Below are 19627 nucleotides of genomic sequence, written 5' to 3' on the forward strand. Positions count from 1 at the left end.
TTTCCTCTCAGGTTAAATACTTACGTAATGAGCGTCGTCTTTTATTCTTTAACTTCCTCCGCTTGTTCATTCCAGCTTTAGAAGGAGATTCCTCTTTGGCCTTTGGCTGGCTGGCAACTTTTGAAGAATTCTGCTGACTGAAGTGTGTGGGTACATGACGAGCTAGCCCTCCCTGAGATGCAAAGCTGGCATTGCAACCACCGACAACACACTAAATTAAAAGGAAAAAAAAAATATGTCACAAAAACTCATTTTGTGTGTGTGTGTGTGTGTGTGTGTGTGTGCGTGCGTGTGTGTGTGTGTGTGTGTGTGTGTGTGTGCGCGCGCGCGTGCGCGAAAACTGAGATTCAGGAGGCTCCAAATTTATAATCAGGCTTTCCACATCCAAAATGTTTCACTTCAAAACAAAGTTTAGGTTTATAATAAAAACAAAAAAACAGAAAGTGCAACTCATTCATTACTCATTTTTGTTCAATAGGGACAAACCAAAAGATTTTTCCATTACACAAAATACTACAGGCAGCAGAAACTTTATTTACATTCAACAGTTATCTCTACACCCTCACTGTCTGTATGGAAATAACAGGCCAAAAAAACTGGAGGAAAAATGTTTTCTATCTGAAATCTAAATTCAATTTAGTAAATACTTCCCTAAGTACCTTTGATGAGGTATTGTCCTTATCCCTGATAGTCACGAAACTTATGACAGAAGACACAACTTCAAAACAAATTATAATAACATAAAAAATAGCCATTTACTATTTACTGTATAATCCATTATACATATATTCAAAACATCTAATTTTCAAAGTCCAGGAAATAGCTTAATAGTGTTAAGAATTAAGAACAGAACTACCAGAAATGACTAATGACAAGCAAATGGTTGATATAAGTGGACTGTGTCTCAAGAAAGAAGGTGCCATACTTAGCTATATCCCATATATTCAATTAGGTATATCTACTATAATTAAAAAAAAAATCACTTTCTTTGCACATATTAGAAATACAGCTCCTTCTGACGTTATGGTTCACAAGTTACTCATTCAAATAGCCCGTTAAGATTTAAAAAGCACTTTTGTTACAATACCATTAGTTAGTGCTAATATTAAAAGCCCACTTGAGAGGCAGTTAGGTGGCACAGTGGACACCGGCCCTGAAGTCAGGAGGATCTGAGTTCAAATTTAGCCTCAGACCAAACACTTGAAACTTATCAGCTGTGTGACCCTGGGCAAGTCACTTAACCCCAATTGCCCAAAAATAAAATAATTATAATAATTTTTTTAAAACCCCACTTGATGAGGCAACTAAAGCTCAGGGAGCACTTGCCTGATACCATAAGCAAATTAGGGGAGTATGTTATAGTATGTTATAGTACATGTCAGATCTATGCAACCAAAATTAGAAGGAAAGCAGAAAACTGGAAAAGAGATTTTACACCAAGTATCTCTGATCAAAATGTCTCATTTCTCAAATATATAGAGAGCTAAGTCAAATTTGTAAGAATACAAGTCATTCCTCAACTGATAAAAATGACTGATGTATATGAACAGGCAACTGTCAGATAAAGAAATCAAAGCCATCTAAATCATATGAAAAAAATGTTCTAAATCACCACTGATTAAAGAAACGTAAATTTTAAAACAAATCTGAGGTATCACCTCACAGCTATCAGAAGAAAAATGATAAATGCTGGAAGGGATATGGAAAAATTGGGATACTGGATCAATACACTACTGATGAGTCGTGAACTGAGCCAACCATTGTGAAAAGTAATTTGGAAATATGTCCCAAGTGCTATCAAACTGTGCATGCCACTAATAGGTATGTATCACAGAGAGTTTTTAAAAAAAGAGTGGGGAGGACTAGAGAAGAGAACCTATTTGTATTTTCATGGTGGCTAAGAATTAGAAATTGAGGGGGTTGGGGAATAGCCAAACAAACTGTTGTATAAGATCTTAATAGAATATTACTGTGGTTTAAGAAATGATAAGCAGGATGATTTCAGAAAAATCTGGAAAGACTTAGATGGACTGATGCGGAGAACACAAACAGAAGAACAATGTACATAGTAACAGCACACCGTTATGATGATCAACTGTTAATAACTTGCCTATTCGCAGCAATACAGTGATCCAAGACAATGCCAAATGCTTCATGTGAAATACTATCCCACCTCCAGAGAAAAGAACTGATGAATATAGACTGAAGCGTAGTATTCTTCACAAAATGACTGATATGGAACATTGTAAAATTTTAAAATTGGGGGAAAAAATAAAATATTATTTTTTAAAAAAAAAGCACTCGCCTATGATTTCACTTTTGTAAGTGTAAGGCACACATTTGAAATTTTCTTTCAATAAATTGTGCTGATTTTCCGATCACAATGGTGACCAAATCTTTGCTTAGGTTGACTGTAGTTAAAAATACTGGGACTACTTTGTAATGCTACAGGGCCTAACTAGCTTCCCTGAATTTAGCCTCAATCCAAAGGTATCCACACTCTCTAGAGACCAAAAGTGTCTGCCAGGATAATCATGGCCCTTGTCCCACAAGAGGAATTACTGCAATGTTTCCACCTACGCAGGTCAAAGGCAACTTTTTATCATTCTAATACTACCAATATTAAATGTCCCTAATCTTTAAACATTTTAAAAAAGGGATTCTTTCCCATGCATCTTACTAATTCTAATCCTTTTTTCCTTTCCATCCTGTCCAGATTTTACAGAGAGAACAGTGGAGCTGGCCACTACTGAAAATGTTTATTTTAGGGGCAACTAGGTAGTGTAGTGGATAAAGCTCTGGCCTTGGAGTTAGGAAGACCTGAGCAAAATTTAAGTTGAGAAAGCATTCAATGGAGCATTAATAAAATTTTAATAGCCTTAAATATTTAATTTAATTAAACATGTAATAGCATTGAAGGTAGACCAGAATCCCAATATAACGTACCCAAAGCTAGGTGCACAACTAAAGGGAGTATCGACACTGAAGTAACAGATCATTTTAGGTATCTAAGTATGTAAAAAATGTGATATGAAGAATAAGCTCAGTGCAGCTAGGTGGTGCAGTGTATAGAGCACCGGCCCTGAAATCAGGATGACCTGAGTTCAAATCTAGCCTCTGACTCTCTCAAGCTGTGTGACTCTGGGCAAGTCACTTGATCTCTGTGCCTCAGTTTCCTCAACTGTAAAATGAGAATAACAGCACTTCCCTTCCAGAGTTATTGTGAGAATCACGAGATATTTTTAAAGCCACACAGTGGCTATCTCATAGTAATCAATAAATGCTTTTTAGAAATAACATTTAAAACCCAAAGTTTTAAAAACAAAAGTAAAAAAAAAGTTTTCACATGCAACTGGGAAATAAGATATACAGGAAATGGGGTATAGAAATCTATCCTGCCCTACAGGAAAACTGAAGGGAAAAGGGATGAGGAGGGGAGAGATAGAAGGGAGGGCAGATTAGGAGAAGAGGTATTCATAATGCACGCCATGTTGGGGTGGGTGGAGGGATAAGATGGGGAGAAATTTTGGAACTCAAAATCTTGTGGAAGCGAATGTTGAAAACTAAAATTAAAAAAAGAAAAAATTAAAGCTATGGAGATAAAAAAAGAAATAACATTTAAGAACATAAAATTCCTAATTATAATCAACTCCTCTCTTCCTTGCCCTCAACCACCTCTCATCTTTAATGGGTTGTCTTGTGTCATTACAATGCAAACTCCTTGAGGACAGACACTTTTGGCTTCTATTTGTATTCCCAAAGTTAACACAGTACTTGACATTTAGTAAGCACTCATTATTAATTTATCTCTTTCAGTCAATAACTTTCACACCTAAACTTTATCTAATACTACAGATTCCTAATGCCATAGAATCTTTTCCTCCTCTCCCTTCCTGCTATCATTCCTTTACAGCTGGTCCTTATCTAACTCAGATATCTCTAGACAGTATTATAGCACTCCTGAGCATTACTGGACAGACTTTTGGGGCACCTAACCTCAATTGGGTCTTTACTATTGCTGGGGAAAACCCCACCACTCAATTCTTAACAATTCTTTATCATTTTCCAAAATGACTATAATAATGATATTCTCTCCTCTCCCTCCCAAATATTACTATATCCTCACTTTTATAGCAGATGACCTAAGCTCCTACTTCCATGCATATTGTGGGTGCCTATCATTACTGGCTCAGCTTCTTGCTTTCATTTTTCAAAACACAATCACTTTCTCTCTTCCTTCACTCCTTAGGAGGTAATAGATATCTCCATTCTTTACTATAGCAAATATCTTGTCAGGCTCCCTGATCTTATACATAAAAAAAAAAACCACTTGTTTCACTTTCTTTTCTATCCTATTTAACTAAAGTTCCATCTATTTCTCATCACTGCCAAAGTTCTTGAGGTTTTGTTTTACCTCTATAACCTCCGTCCACTACAGCTACCACTCTATTTCAACCCTCCTATAACCTCTTATATACACCACTGAAAGATCCCCTAATTTGTCTCAATGCTTACAGTCCCTCCCCTCTCCAATTCATACTCCACACAGCTGTCAAAACAATCTAAAGTTCAAGTTTGATCGTGTCATTAAAGTCTCGGTGGTTTCCACTGCCTTTAAGAAATTCTTTATTTTGTTATTTTAAGGACCCCCACAACTTGGCTACCATGTACCATTTCCTGCATCTGTAAATTAAAGCCATTTCTCCAACTTGAATGCATTCCCTACTCATCCCCTCCTCACAAAGCCTTCCTTCAGGGCTCAAATGAGGTACCATTTCCTCTATTAAGTTATACCTATAAGTTGCTAGTGTACTTTCCCCCAATTTTCAAGTATATATAGTATATACTATAGTATATACTATATATAGTATATACTACTAGTATATATAGCCCCCAGTAGAATGTAATTTTTCAATAATAAGCACCAGTTCATATGTATCTTTGTATCCTTTGTACCAAGCACAGTACCTTGCACAGAATACATACAAATCCTGTCCTGATACCACGTAAAAAACTGGCTGCTTACCTATCACATTCATTCTTGTTTCTCTCTTCCAATATCCTAATCAAATGGAACAGATCTTCACAAAGTATGCTCCCAATCTACCCAAACCTTTATGATCCCTACCAATATTTTATTTAAGTTTCTTAAGTACCATCACTTCCCTAGAGAATCAACATCAGTGATTAAATAGCACAGCTACAGGTTAGCCAAGCCAAGTACATTTAAATGCCACAAAATTTAAGTGCTGTGGTTTGCCTTATCCTTCAAGGACAATAATAACTGCAACTGCTGGTATCTGGGGATCTTGCATAATTTTTCTTGGAACACAGTATGATACTTTCTCCACAGGGTGCTAATAAAGAAAAGTTGGGTGCTTAGCACATAGCACAAAATTCTCCACACCAGAGTTATTTAACAAGTTTAAGACTTTTGTAGAGACTGTGACTTCAATTCAAAAGGAAAACCAAAAGAATAGTGTAAATATAATGCCTATGAAAATTTCTAAAAACTCTGAGAAGTAACTGAATCATCTTATTTCCAGAGAAGAGGATCAAACATGTCTGTAAAAGAAAAAAGGCAACATCTTTTTTTTAATGTTCATCATTGTACTGCTCCTCTTCCCTGGAGGCTACCCACTGGGAGACTGACTACATGGATAAATTAATATGAATAGAACTAATCCCTAAAGAACTGTTTCAAGAAATGGATAAAACATACTGCAACACAACTATCCTACATAAACATGTATGCAGAATTTGCCAAAGGACTGATAATATATTTGGCATTTTTAGTGAATGAAAGATAAGAAAGAGTAACTGACATGCCCCAATTTCCACAAATAGAAAGGTCTTCCGAATGCAAATACACTTTCCTTTGTACAATGCCCCACTCATTTTAGGCCACATAACCAATGAAAGATTAAGACTGGGACTCTCCTTCCAAGGTCTTCCAATGTCCTATTTAAAACTCCACAGTGCTTCTCCAATTTATATTAACATGAGACTCAAAAGAAATTTCTGAAAGATTTTTAGTTAAATATTTCCATTTGGAAAACTATTCTAAGTTGGGAAGAAAAGTCACCTTTTCTAATTTTTTAACCTTAAAAAATATGACTTGGTATTTTCATTTTACTTATTTTTAATAATTTGCAAAATAATTGGAAATTGATTCTTCTGGGAGCCAAGATGAGGAGTAAGAAGTAAGTCGCTCTTACCCTCCCTTAGTGACCTCTGAAAACAGAAAGAAAATATCACCCTGGAGCCAACAGAAAGACAGGGTACAGCAGTCTTGTAGCCCACGAAGCTTAGGGGATTAACAGGAAAGGCCCCTCTTACTCTGAAGGAGAGGGAGCAGTACAGGACTGGAAGTGTTCCAGCAAACCAGCCGCAAGACCCACCTCAGCAAACCGGGTAAGATTGTGAGCCCACTAGGATCCCCTGAGTGCCTCAGCACAGGAAGGAGAACACAAGTTCAGAAAACTACCAATTGCAGCATACAGTTCTCCAGCAGCCAAATCTCCCAGCGCTTCAGCACAACTCCAGGCTGGCAGATATCCTCCCAACATACAAGTGCTTTAAAGAAGCCTGAATGAGCCGGGGTACCTCAGGTGTCAGACTCCCCACTTCCCACCCCACCCTGAGAGCTCCAGTGCTGCTGACCCCAGCTCAGTACTAGGTAAGCTGGCACACACCTACAGCCTCCAGCTGCCAGCACCCAAGGCCCTAGCACACAAAGCCAGTGACCAGGTCCCAGATTCCAGACAGCTCAACTTTAAAAGCCAGGAAATAGGCAAACACCATGAGCAGAAAGCAGAAACAGACAATGAACACAGATGCTCATTATGGGAACAAGGGGAATACGAACTGGTCTCGAGCCCAAAAAGCCTTCTTGGACGAAGGATTTAAAAAGTAGAAGAAAAACTGGGAAAGGAAATGAAGGTATGAAATAGAGAATCAATTGCCTGGAAAAAGGACAAAAATTGACTGTAGAAAGCAAGTCCTCAAAATATACAATTGGCCAAATGAAGAAAGTATGCTGAAGAAACCAACTCCTTAAAAAGTAAAATGGGCCAAATGGAAAAGGTGGTACAAAATCTAATAGAAGGCAACAATTAATTAAAAATCAGAATTGGGCAAGTGGAAGCTAATGAGATAAGAAGAAATCAGTCAAATAGAAACAAAAGAATGAAAAAATAGAAGACAATGTAAAATACCTGACTGGTAAAACAACTGACCTGGAAAACAGATCCTAGACACAATTTTAAAAATTACTGGTCTACCTGAAAAGCATGATGAAGGAAAAAGCCTGGACAGCAACTTTCAGGAAATCAAAGGCAAACTGTTTACATCCCTACAAGCTAAGATGATACTTTTACCTCCTGAGAACTAAGAGCAGCATACATAGACACAGGGTGCGGGTTTAAGTTGACTTCGATGAGACCGATAAAAAAAAATCTAATTAAGTGATGAAAAAGGATTGTTCTGGGAGAAGAGGAAAGGAGGAGGCAGACAAGGTTAAATCACATCACATGAAAAGACAAAAACAGTAGAGAGAAAGAAGAGAGAGAGATGAGCATTGGTTTAGTATTACTCACCAGATTTGGCTCAAATACAGAATAACACAATCAGTTAGCTACAGAAATCTAACTTACCCTATAGGAAGTAGGAGGGGAAAGGAGAAAGAAAAGGAAGGGGGCCTGATAGAAGGGAGGGCAGACTGAGAGACAGTGTAGTAGAATGCAAAACTAGTGAGGAGGGAAAGGGAGAAAGGAGAGAGAAAAGCATGAACAGGGGAAATAGGATGGAGAGAAAGACAGATAGTAATAATCACAGTGAATGTGAATTGGATGACCTCTCCCATAAAATGGAAGGGGTAACAGAGTGCATCAGGAACCATAATTCTACAATGCTATTTAAAATCTGGAAAGACTGATACAAACTGACACTAACTGAAATAAGCAGAACCAGGAAAACACTGTACACAGTAACAGCTACATTGTGCAAGGACTGAGTTTGATAGATTTAGCTCTTCTCAGCAACGCAAAGATCTTACACAACTCCAAAAGACTCATGATGGAAAATGCTATCCACATCCAGAGAAAGAACTTTGTGGAGTCTGAATGCAGATGGAAACATACTATTTGCTCCCCTTTTCTTTTGTTGTTTTGTTTCTTCTTTCTGAGGGTTCCTAAGTCTTCTTTACATCATGACTAATGTGAAAATGTTTAATATGAACGTATAAGTAGAGTTTATATGAGATTGCATGCTGTCTTGGGGAAGGGGAGGAAGGAGGAGTAGAGAAAGAAAAGTAGAAACTAAAAATTTTATGGAAGTGAATGTTGAAAACTAAAAATAAATTATTAATATGTTCTTAATCTCAAGCACTGTTTACATTTATGTTCAAATTTAATTTCATATTTCAAACAGCATTTTGTTCAGAAAAAGGGTATCGTTTAAGACTAGCAATGTTTTCATGGCAGAAAACTCAAAAAAAACCGTACAAAAATTTAAAATTATATTTTAACAATGAGTAAACAATTCATTACTGACATAGAAGGCTTTCCCAAACATGGTACCAATGACTTGTTAACAAAGAGGAAAAACAAAAATGCATGCAAAACTAAAATAAAAAATGAGGAAAAGATAACTGTGTGCAACTGAAATAGAACCTACTTAAAAACTTCCCATCACTAAAAATGGGAACTGGATAGAAAGAAAAGGACAAGGAAATAAATTGCCATAAGGAAACCAAATAAGCCCCAAAATTGCCTTTATTAACAAGTACTTGACTTACTTGACAAGAAATAAAGCTACAGAAATCCAGAGCAATGCCAGCACAAAACAATCTATTTTGTAAAATCCTACAGAGGGAGAGTGGAACATCATGAGTAGTATCACCACAAGAGAGAATGAGAAGCAGGTAAACCATTTCCATTTAAACAAAGCTCAGAGATCAAAGTGGAAGGACAACAAGCAAAAATAAACAAAAAAGATACTAATATTTTTACAACAAACTTTTAAAATATGAAATACAATGAAATACATTTGAAATCAATGATCTCAGTCCAGATATGATCCTACAGATGAGGAAATTGCACAGAACAAAATAAAGGCAGCTGGATTAAATTGCACATGAAGGAAGCCAGTGATGGTAATACAGGATCATTTCTTTTTTTTTTTTTTTTTAAAGGCAATTGGGGTTAAGTGACTTGCCCATGGTCACACAGCTAGTAAGTGTCAAGTGTTTGGTCTAATGCTGGATTTGAACTCACGTCCTCCTGACTTCAGGGCTAGTGCTCTATCCACTGCGTCACCTCATTGCACCTCACTACAAAATTTTTATGAGAATAATACACATATTTGTCAAGGATATCTCTGATAAGAGCTCTAGGACACCACACCAAGTCAAAGCAGTACATTTTTACCATCATGAAACTGAGTAAAACTTGCTGAAAATAAAAGATCAGGAAACTGAGAGGATGCCCATCAACTGGGAAACAGATGAACAAGTTGTGATAAATGAATATAATGGAATACTACTGTGCTATAAGAAATGATGAAGGGACAGCTAGGTGGCTTAGTGGATAGAGTCCCGGTCTTGGAGTCAGTAGTACCTGAGTTCAAATCCAGCCTCAGACACATAACACTCACTTGCTGCGTGACTCTGGGCAAGTCCTGTAACCTGATTGATTGCCTCACCCAAAAACAGAAAACAAAGCAAAACAAAGCAAAACAAACAAACAAAAAAAACCAAAAAAACAAGAAATGATGAACAGGCAGACTTCAGAAAAAGACTTGTATGGTCTGATGCAGTGAACTGAGCAGAACCAGGAGAACACTGTAGACATCTCCAAAGGCCTCATGATGGTAAATAAGACCTTTAGAGTTTGAATGGAGGATTCGAAGCATACTATTTGCAATTTTTTTTCTTTCCTCTTTCTGGTGGTTTCTCCTATTGGTTCTAATTCTTACTTAAAACATCACTAGTATGAAAATATGTTTAATAGGAATGTCTATGTATAGCCTATATATATCTCAGATTCCACACCTTAAGGAGGGAGGGGGAAGAAAAATTTAAAACTCAAAAGCTTATGGAAGTGATTGCTGATAAATCAAAATTAATTAATTTTTTTAAAAAAAGAAAATATTGTTGACTAACTATTAGAAGCATGGTTCAGTGGAGCAAAATCTTTCCCTAGTAATTTCCATGCTTTTGTCAAAAAATATACAAAATTCCTTGAAAGATAAGTGAAAACTTGTTTGACTACCCTCTGATACTACTTATCACCACTACAGAGTCAAAGCTAAGTAGAATTAGCTAGTTAATGTCCTCCAGATGTTTTTGTCTGTGCACAATACTGTACTGATTATAAGGCCCAGGAACATTTTAGATAACTGTTTAATAAAAGGTAAGTGGAGTAGGAGGAAGAGGAGTAGAAGTAGTAAGAGGTAGCACTTACTTAGAACTTTATGGTTGGCAAAGTTCTTTAAATATATCATTTGACCCTCGTAAAAACTATGTAATGTACTATTATTATCATCCTCATTTTACAGAAAAAACTGTAGCAGAGAGGTTCGGCAACTTCATCAAGGGTGACAGAGCTAATAAGAATGCAAAGCAAGACTTTAACTCAGGCCTTCTTGACTCCAAATCCTATTTTCTATCCATTCACCCAACTAACTGCCTAAAAAGAAATTGGGCCTAACTACTCACACTGGAAACACTAGGGAATAAACAATGTCAATTTTCCTGGGATAGGCAGATAGAAAGACACTGGAAACATTATCACATGCAGTTAGACAACTTATCAGTATACCATCTCGAACAAATCAAAAGGTCAAGATGGGACTAGAACTGAACAAGGAGGAAAGCAGGCTGCCTTGCCTTCAAACAACTACAGTTTGGCTTTGAATGAAACCAAACACCTCCCTAAAACAGAAGACCATCTTTTTAATAGTAATATTGTATGGGTGAGAGTCATGGAATACTTTACTGAAGAACTGACTGCATAAATACCCATGGAGAGGCACAGGGTCACATGAATGAGCTATAATACCTTAAATACAAGGAATTACAAAGGAGAAGTTGTAGAAAGGATGTCAAAGAAATCTATGATTCAAAAAGATGCTTGGCCATATGGCCAAAAACAAGAAATGAAATATAATCCATGTGCTCCACTGATATATTCACTATGACAAGACAGACTGAGGGGGGGCAAAAAAACATCCAGTGGATACCCTTCAGCAAATTTATGCGAATATACAGACAAGAGTTCCATTAGATAGGTAATTTGCATTTGTGCAGCAAGTACTCACACCACTAAGATCAATAAACAAACATTCAAGAAAGAAAGCATGGTATAACAAGAATGAACACTGGAACTGTGAGACCTAAATTCTGCCATCGGGGCAAAAGTCACAATCTCACTAGATCTTAAGCTCCTCAGATTTTTCTCCTTACATTAAGTTGAGTCTATGAAGAAAGTAAACCTAGTTTTTAAACTGCAGCAATTATTCACTAACAATGAAACTGTTTATTAATAAACAATACACAGGCAGCTAGGTGGCACAGGATATGGCACTGGCCCTGGAGTCAGGAGGAATTGAGTTCAAATCTTCACACTGACACTTAATAGCTGTGCAAGACTTGGCAAGGCACTTAACCCAGATTGCCTCACACACCCAAGCCCCCACTCCTGCAAAAAAAAAAAAAAAAAGATGTTGCAAAAGCTGTTTACCTTGAAAGGTTTGTCTCCACTATGTGTCAGCATATGTCTTTGTAACCAACTTTGACTGGTTGAAGGAGTGTTGTATACTTTACAACCTTTCCATAGGCAAACAAATACCTGTCAAAAACAAAAGTTTCATTAATTCTCCTGTAAAAATTTCAATAGGCATTCTTTCGATTTCATTTTTCAGTACAAAAGCAATTTATTTTCCAAAACTACTTAAAAAATCATTTGATATAAAAATTTTCAGAGACCAAATTTTTCAATAATAGCCAACAATTACTACAGCATTAAGCAAAGTAGTTTTACTTTCAGTATTTGTAGTAATTAGAAGACACTATTTAGATGGCTATGTTTATTTGCTTTTTTTTTTCAAAATGTACTCATCTTGAAAAAAATAAGAAATCAACAGCTAATAAAGTCAAAAAGAGGCTGTTAACAAATTATACATTCATACGTACTCCCCACAAAATGTAAATAATTAACAACTGGCAACTATTAAATTGATTAGCTTTTATAAGTCAATTCTCTCTAGATATAAATTAGCATGTGACTTACTGCATATAAAACCAGCAGAATATTAATAATCATTTCAAAAAAAATTGTAAAATAAAGTAACATTTTCTAAGGAGAAATGTTCAAACTGAAAAAAAAGATACGATCCCATTTCAACAGCAAGTGTTACAAATAAATTTAATCATTTCAAGCAGATGGAATAAACAAATATTTTCTTGTTTTCAAAGATGTCTGAATGCTCTATGAGAAGCTGGTAACTGATTAAATGTAGGGCTTTTTTTGATAAAACTATAAAATATTACGAGCATAAAGAAAATCTATTCTTAGCAGTCTTTCAATAAAAATTATTCTCAATAATCTAGCAAAAATTGAAACTTTAAATCGGTAAAATTCTTTTCTTTACAGTACAATGTTGAAAATACTGATTTGCAAAAGTCATTAACATGGACAATTTTTATTTTTTGGCTATTAAATATATTTACATTCTTGGGTATAAGCAACATGGGTATGACTGGGTTTTTAATTACTCAACATTCTGTAATAGACAAGAGCCTCACCATCCCGTTTCTATCTTACAGTCAGTGAGACAAAAATCACTATTCGTGAAACTTAAAAATCAAAGAATGCTCTTCAACGTCAGCAATGAAAGTGTGATTCCATTACACATTACTACTTTCAAAGGATAATTTATAAGTACTGTTAGAGCCACACTTCAAAACACAAACTTCTACATCCATCTGTATATAACAGAATACAGGTAAAAAAAAGGGAACAAAAGAAAATTTCAAATGAAGCTAGATAATAATGCCTAACGAGCAAACTTTCAAAAATAATTATTTTTGCTCAAAACATTTTACTTGGAGAGAACTAAGAAATAACTTATGATCAACTTAAGGGAAGACTGAATAGTAATCCTGTTCAACAAATATACTGGGTCATAAAGGACAAGTAGATAAACTGCCTTCCATGGGTTATGCCCAATTCACTTGTGTTTTCTGGGGTTTCTAGAAGAAAAGTTTAATAGTTAAATCAGTTTAAATCTAAATAAATATAAAGTACCACTAACAGAAGTAACCAATTGGTTCTCATGAAACAAAAATGGTAACTATATTTTTTTCATATATATGAGAGGTGCATATACACATTTAAAATCAGGTCAGGAAAACAACCAATTGTTATGCTTTAACTAGTTTTTATTGTATTATGCAATAAACAATTGTATTGTTATGTATAGTAATATATTATAATACAAATGTATTACTGGTTGTAGTAATTTTGAAACCATGTAATAACGACAGCTACAACAACAAGAGTTCTGCTCTGATTGTGAAGTTCTTGGCGTTACTTAACAAAACAGCAAAAAGTTGAGTCCATTCTAAACAAAAGGAGACATTCTCTTACCCAATTTTTGGGAAACAACTCACTAGAAGAACACATGGAGAAAAAAAGAGAACTCACTGCATCTTTTGTCAAGTGTAAAATTTGAAGGAACCTACTGACAATGCAGTAAGTAGCAATGAGAAACCTTCAATTCTATCCACTACAGTCTTTTATGGTGAAACTGAACATGTCAAACATTTTCAAACTGACTTCTGGCTTATAAAATCAATTTTAAAATAACTCCAAATGACATGCTATTCTACAGTACAACTGTACTGTAGGAAAAAAATCAACTTGGCTTAGCTACATACAGATGAAAATACTCTCTTGATTCCTGGTCAATATTATGGCTACAAACAGTAATCTGTTTGTCCTTTCCTTCTACAAAAAACTTAGAATAACTATGGGTAACAGTTCCTATCTAGAATCTTCCCCCATAAAAAAAAAGGTAAGTTCTAAAAACACTTATAAAACCCTAATTCAAAATCTTTTTTTCTTATGCTAAAGATTTCATATTAAAATAAACAGGCTGGTCTTCACAACCAAGCTGATGTTATAGAATGGATGTTTTCTCAATGTAAAGCTAATGTATATGAATTTAGTAGTACTTAATTCTGATAACAAAAACTTCCCTGAAAATATAATCAGCATTTTGCCTCTAAAATTGTATGTAGTATTCAAAAATATTTTTAAATGAGTTTGACCTACGATCTTAATAGACTATTAAAATACAGCTAGCATTTTCCATCATGAAATCTTTTGGAATTTTCTTAGATCAAAAGACTGATGATGGAAAATGCTATTGAGTCTGAATGCAGATCAAAGTACACTATTTCCTTTTTTGCTGTTTTTTTTTCTTGTGTTTTTTCCCTTTTGTTCCAATTCTTCTTTCCCAACATGACTAATATGATTGTACATGTATAGCCTATTTCAAATTACATGAAGTCTTGGGGAGGGGGGAGGAAAGGGAGGAGAAAAATTTGTAACTCAAAATCTTATAAAAGTAAATTTAGTTTCCTCCTGCTTTCCTTTCCCCTCAGGAGGACCAGGCCCTGGCTCAACCCAGAACCCAAGAGGATGTTGGTACTCCAAGGAACTGTAAGTGACATTTCCTGCCCACCACTAGGCATGATGATAAAACAAAGCCTATCAAAAGATTATTATTTTTCCATGGCAAGATGAAGGATTATAGTTTAAAAATGTGTGGTTACATACCACTATAAACACACAAATAAATCTTAAGAGGATCTATGAAAAAAACAGTCAATGTAGCACAGTGATCAACAAATCTTTGTTAATTGCTTAATATACACACAGACACCCAGACACCCAGACACCCACGCACCAGGCACTGTGATATGCACTGGAAATACAAAGTTTAAAAAGAAAAAAAGAAAGAAAGAAAAACAGTACCTGCTCAAGAAGGGTACATTCTAAAGGGGAAGACAACAGGTAAATAAATAACTTGGTAACAGAAAAGATACATACAGAGTAGATGGAAATTCAAGGGGGAAAATACTAGTAGGTGAATGATGAGAGAGGTAGGTGATGGGCAAATGCATTTCAGGCATGGGAGATAACCAGTTAAAAAGGTCCAAAAACAGGAGATGAGGTACAGTATTAAAGGAACAGTCTGTTATAGCAGCTGGATTTTAGAATACATGAACAATTAATGTAGTAAGACAAGAAAGGTTGGAAAAGGCCAGATTGTAAAGAGACTTTGCTGTATTTGCTGCTGGAGATATTAATAGAAAGCCACCGGTAGCTAGTAGTTAAGTAGCAAGGTAACACTGGCAGGTGAATGTGGTAAGCCTTGAGGAGTCATTCAGTAAAAAGACTACTACTGTAAGAATACAAGCAAAAGATAGTTAAGTGCTAGTAAGTGCTAGGAGTGCAACCACATAAGTAGAGAAGGGAAGATATGCAAGATGCTGTGAAAACACAACCAACCAACTTTGACAATGGACTGTATGTGTGGGATGAAAAAGGAATTGAATGTGACACCATGACTGGGGTGATGATGCTATCTTCAACAGTAATAAAAATGAGAAAACATGATACAGTTTGGGGGAAGAAAGAGACGTTGTTTTACATATGCTAGGTTTGACATACCCACAGGACAGCCAGTTCAAAGAAGCTCTAGAGTCTGAGTCTTTACTCTAGCACATACAAGCCTTGTGACCACATGCAAGTCATAACTTCTCACTGTCCCCAGACAATTCTAAAAGGGTAAGTGACTAAGGACATGAAAAGTTAAGACTTGCTCATAATCCCTACAGCTATTAAATGAGTTTTAGCAATTGGAAAAAAAAAACTTACTCCTGACAGTCTAATTTTATGAATGCAGACATGACAAGCTAAATGTTAGTAAGACGTTATATCGCATAAATCCAATAACAGAATAATGAGGCAGTGACACTGAAAAGAACACTCGATTTGGAATTAGAGACCCCTGGGGAGTCATAACTTTGACATTTTACTAGCTAAATGACCTTAGGTAATACACTTAAAAAATTAAGCACCATATTTATGTGACATGAAACTTTGTTTTTAATCCTTCTAAGGAATACTGACACAAAAATATTAGTTCTTTTAAAGAATGTTTTGTACTGGGAGTCTCTTCAGACTATGTCATCTAGAAATCTGTTATCTCAAAATTTAAGGGAGGGCTTTCCCTTCTTTGGAAAATTCCAGAAAACCTTACTTTTTTTTTCCTTTAAGCATAGATTTGTTCCTTAGTAGTACCTTACCTTGAAGGATCTTCTCCAGAATACACAAGATGAAGAAGGCTGGTACAAAAACAAGAAAAGGGGGGAGGGGGGAGGGGGGGGGAGGGGCGCGCCATGGCACAGTCTTAATCTGCTTCAATTTGGCCAATTTTCTAAAACAAGTGTACCAACCAGTGTATTTATTTGAAAGTGTGCATAATTTACATAAGGCCTGTGTGACAGTACAAAAAGATGCACCCCTCCTTCATTAACCCTGCACACTGTAAGTATGTATGTGACATTGCTATGTAAGATTTTTAACATAACCAGTGAAAAGAATTTAATGCAACCTAACAGAGAATCTAGCTGCACACCAGGAAATTGAATTAAAACTTCTAAAGCAGTAAAATTTATCCATCTACGTTAATGCAAATAAAATACACTTCAGCACAATTTATACATGTGGAAAAAACATAATAATCCATTATTGCAGAAATTTCCTCACTACACAGCTAGATATCCATCCATTACGTTGTATTAACCTGCACTTTTTGCAGTTAAAATTATGCAAAAATATATTGGGAAAGTAAAATTCCCCCTAAAGTAAAGGGTTGAACTAGACTCCATTCTAAAAACTGTCTGATAGAAATAGTAACAGCCTATTCCTTTGCAAGGTACAAGTGAGAAAACTGACAATTTTTAAGTATTCTCATTTTTAGTTCAAAAGTATAGAGAAAAGTACAACTTTAATAGTATATTCCACATTGTTACACAGAACATATCATGAACACTGGGAAATTTCCTGCTTTAATAATAACCCAGCTACAATGTAAAATTTGTTGAAGTCTAACTACCCCAAATTAATATTAATTTTTAAAGCTATGGAAGTATAACCTAAGGCCTTGGAGGCTACTTCCTCAAGATGATTATATATCCAAACCCACCATGACTATTTCTCAAAGATTTTAAAAAAGACAGAATTCCTATCTCAACATGGGGTGGTTGGCCTGCTTCAAGTCTTCAAACACCATGTTACAGAAAAGAAAACATAAGAAAACCAACCAAGGAAGAGAGTTCAGAAAAAATAAGTGAGAAAAGAAGCTTGAGAAAAAAGAAGGAACAAGAAAAGAAGCTTAAGAGAAACAAAACATCAGAAGAAAGAGCCCTAAGGATAACTTTAAACAATCAAGTCCCAAAAGAAGAGTAAAGAACTAATGCTCCGCAAGAGTGAAAACCTGCTTGTACAGCATGAACAATTCAGGAGTATGTAAGTGGACAGAAGGTACTTTAAAATCAGCCAAAACTTTTACTACAGTATTTGAAACACAGAAGCATGGACCCAAGAATTCAGTTGTTATAATCGTATTTAGCCGTGGTTAATAGGTTTCCCTATATAGGTACCGTGAACAATTAAAATATCTTTGCTACAAGAGTTAATGAACTAAGGTTCATTTGTAATTTGAGATACTTCCCCCCACCCCCAAACCAGAAGTTGTCAACTGAGATTAACTAATCACAGGGTATTCTGATAGATCTCTCAATGAGCTACTCTTCTACATCCAGACAATGGCTTTGGTATGGGACAGTACAAACATGAACTGAGAAAGTAAAGGCTTGACTGGAAGAAATTTAAATGAAAATATACACATCTCACTGTAAAAGGAAAGTAAAAAGAAACAAAACTAAATTCCTTGTGTAGCTATAATGGTTAAGTTGAAAAAGAACTGAAAAAAAATGCAATTACATCCCATATTTGCAGGGTTGGGTTATTATGATGGAACACTATATATACTATCAGATTGTGTTGGCCAGTTTCAGTTACTTCTACACAGTGAACCTGGTCCTTTTTTTAAATGGGAACACAGAGAAGTTAAGACCATATTTTAGAAAAGATGATATAAAAGCAAAAGAATAAAAAAATTACTTAGTGTAAAATTTTACAACAATCACTTAGGATTTTTGGGAGTGGTTGTACTTTTCATTTACACTGTTGTAGTCATTGTGCTGTTTTCTTGGGTCAGTCCTAATTCATTCTGCCTCACTAAACATAAATCTTTTCCCTGCTTGTCTGTATTCATCATATTTATCATGTCTTACAACACATATCTATGTGTCACAATTTGCTTAGCTGTTTCTTAACTGATGGGCTTCTACTTTGCTTCTGATTCTTTGCTACCACAAAAAGAACTGCTATATATATTCTGATGTATATAGGGACTTTCTTCTTATCAGTGATCTCCTTTTTATACAGTAGTGAAATCTCTGGGTCAAAAGGTATGACATTTTAACTTATTTGCATAAAAAACAATACACAGAATGAATGTTACAAAATTGTAACCAATCATAACCCCAAAGAAATTATGAGAAGACACCCTTATCCCACAGCTTTTCAAGTACAGGTCAATGGGTATTGGTATACTACACAGGTTTTCATATTTTTCTCAACCAACTGACGAGCTTTGCTCTTTTCTTCCTTTTTCTTAAAAAAATTTGGTATGTTGATATGACTTTCTTAGGGGAAGTAAGAAGGGAAGTTGGGAAAAAATTTGGTGGTGATAATTTTATCAAATGTTGAAAAAAAAATTGTAGAACTTGGGTAAAAAAATAAGAGATACAGATAGGTGGCATAGTGGAGAGAGCACTAGGTCTACAGCCAGAAGGACTTAAGTTCAAATCCAGCCTCAAAACACTAGTTGTGTGACCCTGGGCAACTTACTTACTCTATTTGCTTTTGTTTCCTCATCTGTAAAATGCGGAAAATAGAATCTACCTCCCAGGGCTGTTGAGAGGATTAAATGGTACAATATTTGTAAAGAGTGCTTAGCACAGTATCATATAATGCTAGAACATGAATACATTGGGGTACAATAATGTTCTTGAATTCTAGTGTAGGGATAAGTATGTCAACAATTAGAGTCAATGATCCTTTTGATTTAAGATATTCTTCATTTAGCTTTGTTCATTTATTCCAGCCCATAAGCAGGAGAGTACCTCATGTTACTGAAAACAGAAGTCTAGCATGAGACATTGTTGTCGGATGACAAAATGAGGCTCTCTGCTAAATATCTTCTAACATTGCATTCTCAGCACTAGCCAGCAAGCATATACAAATTATAAAACTCAGACCGAGTTAACAATATATCTAGCCAACGAGGTTGGTTTTTGCCATTATTATGTGCCAGAGATTCATTAATGGACCTCCTAGAAATACAGACATTGAAAATTTTGAATCCAATTAAAATCTAGTAATGTGTTAGAAGGGCCTATCTTGTCTCTTTTTGTATCCTCAAT

General features: G+C 35.5%; 1 protein-coding gene across 1 annotated transcript in view; it reads right to left on the bottom strand.

Moving 5' to 3' along the window:
* Positions 1–19627, bottom strand: part of AEBP2 (AE binding protein 2) — a 53094-nt gene that overhangs the window by 12345 nt on the left and 21122 nt on the right. The window contains 2 exon segments of the mRNA XM_020994341.2: positions 25–211; positions 11742–11849. Of these exon segments, the coding sequence (XP_020850000.1) occupies positions 25–211; positions 11742–11849 (295 nt within the window).

This window comes from Phascolarctos cinereus, unplaced genomic scaffold (assembly GCF_003287225.1).
Source record: "Phascolarctos cinereus isolate Bilbo 61053 unplaced genomic scaffold, phaCin_HiC Scaffold_1;HRSCAF=81, whole genome shotgun sequence".
NCBI lineage: Eukaryota > Metazoa > Chordata > Mammalia > Diprotodontia > Phascolarctidae > Phascolarctos > Phascolarctos cinereus.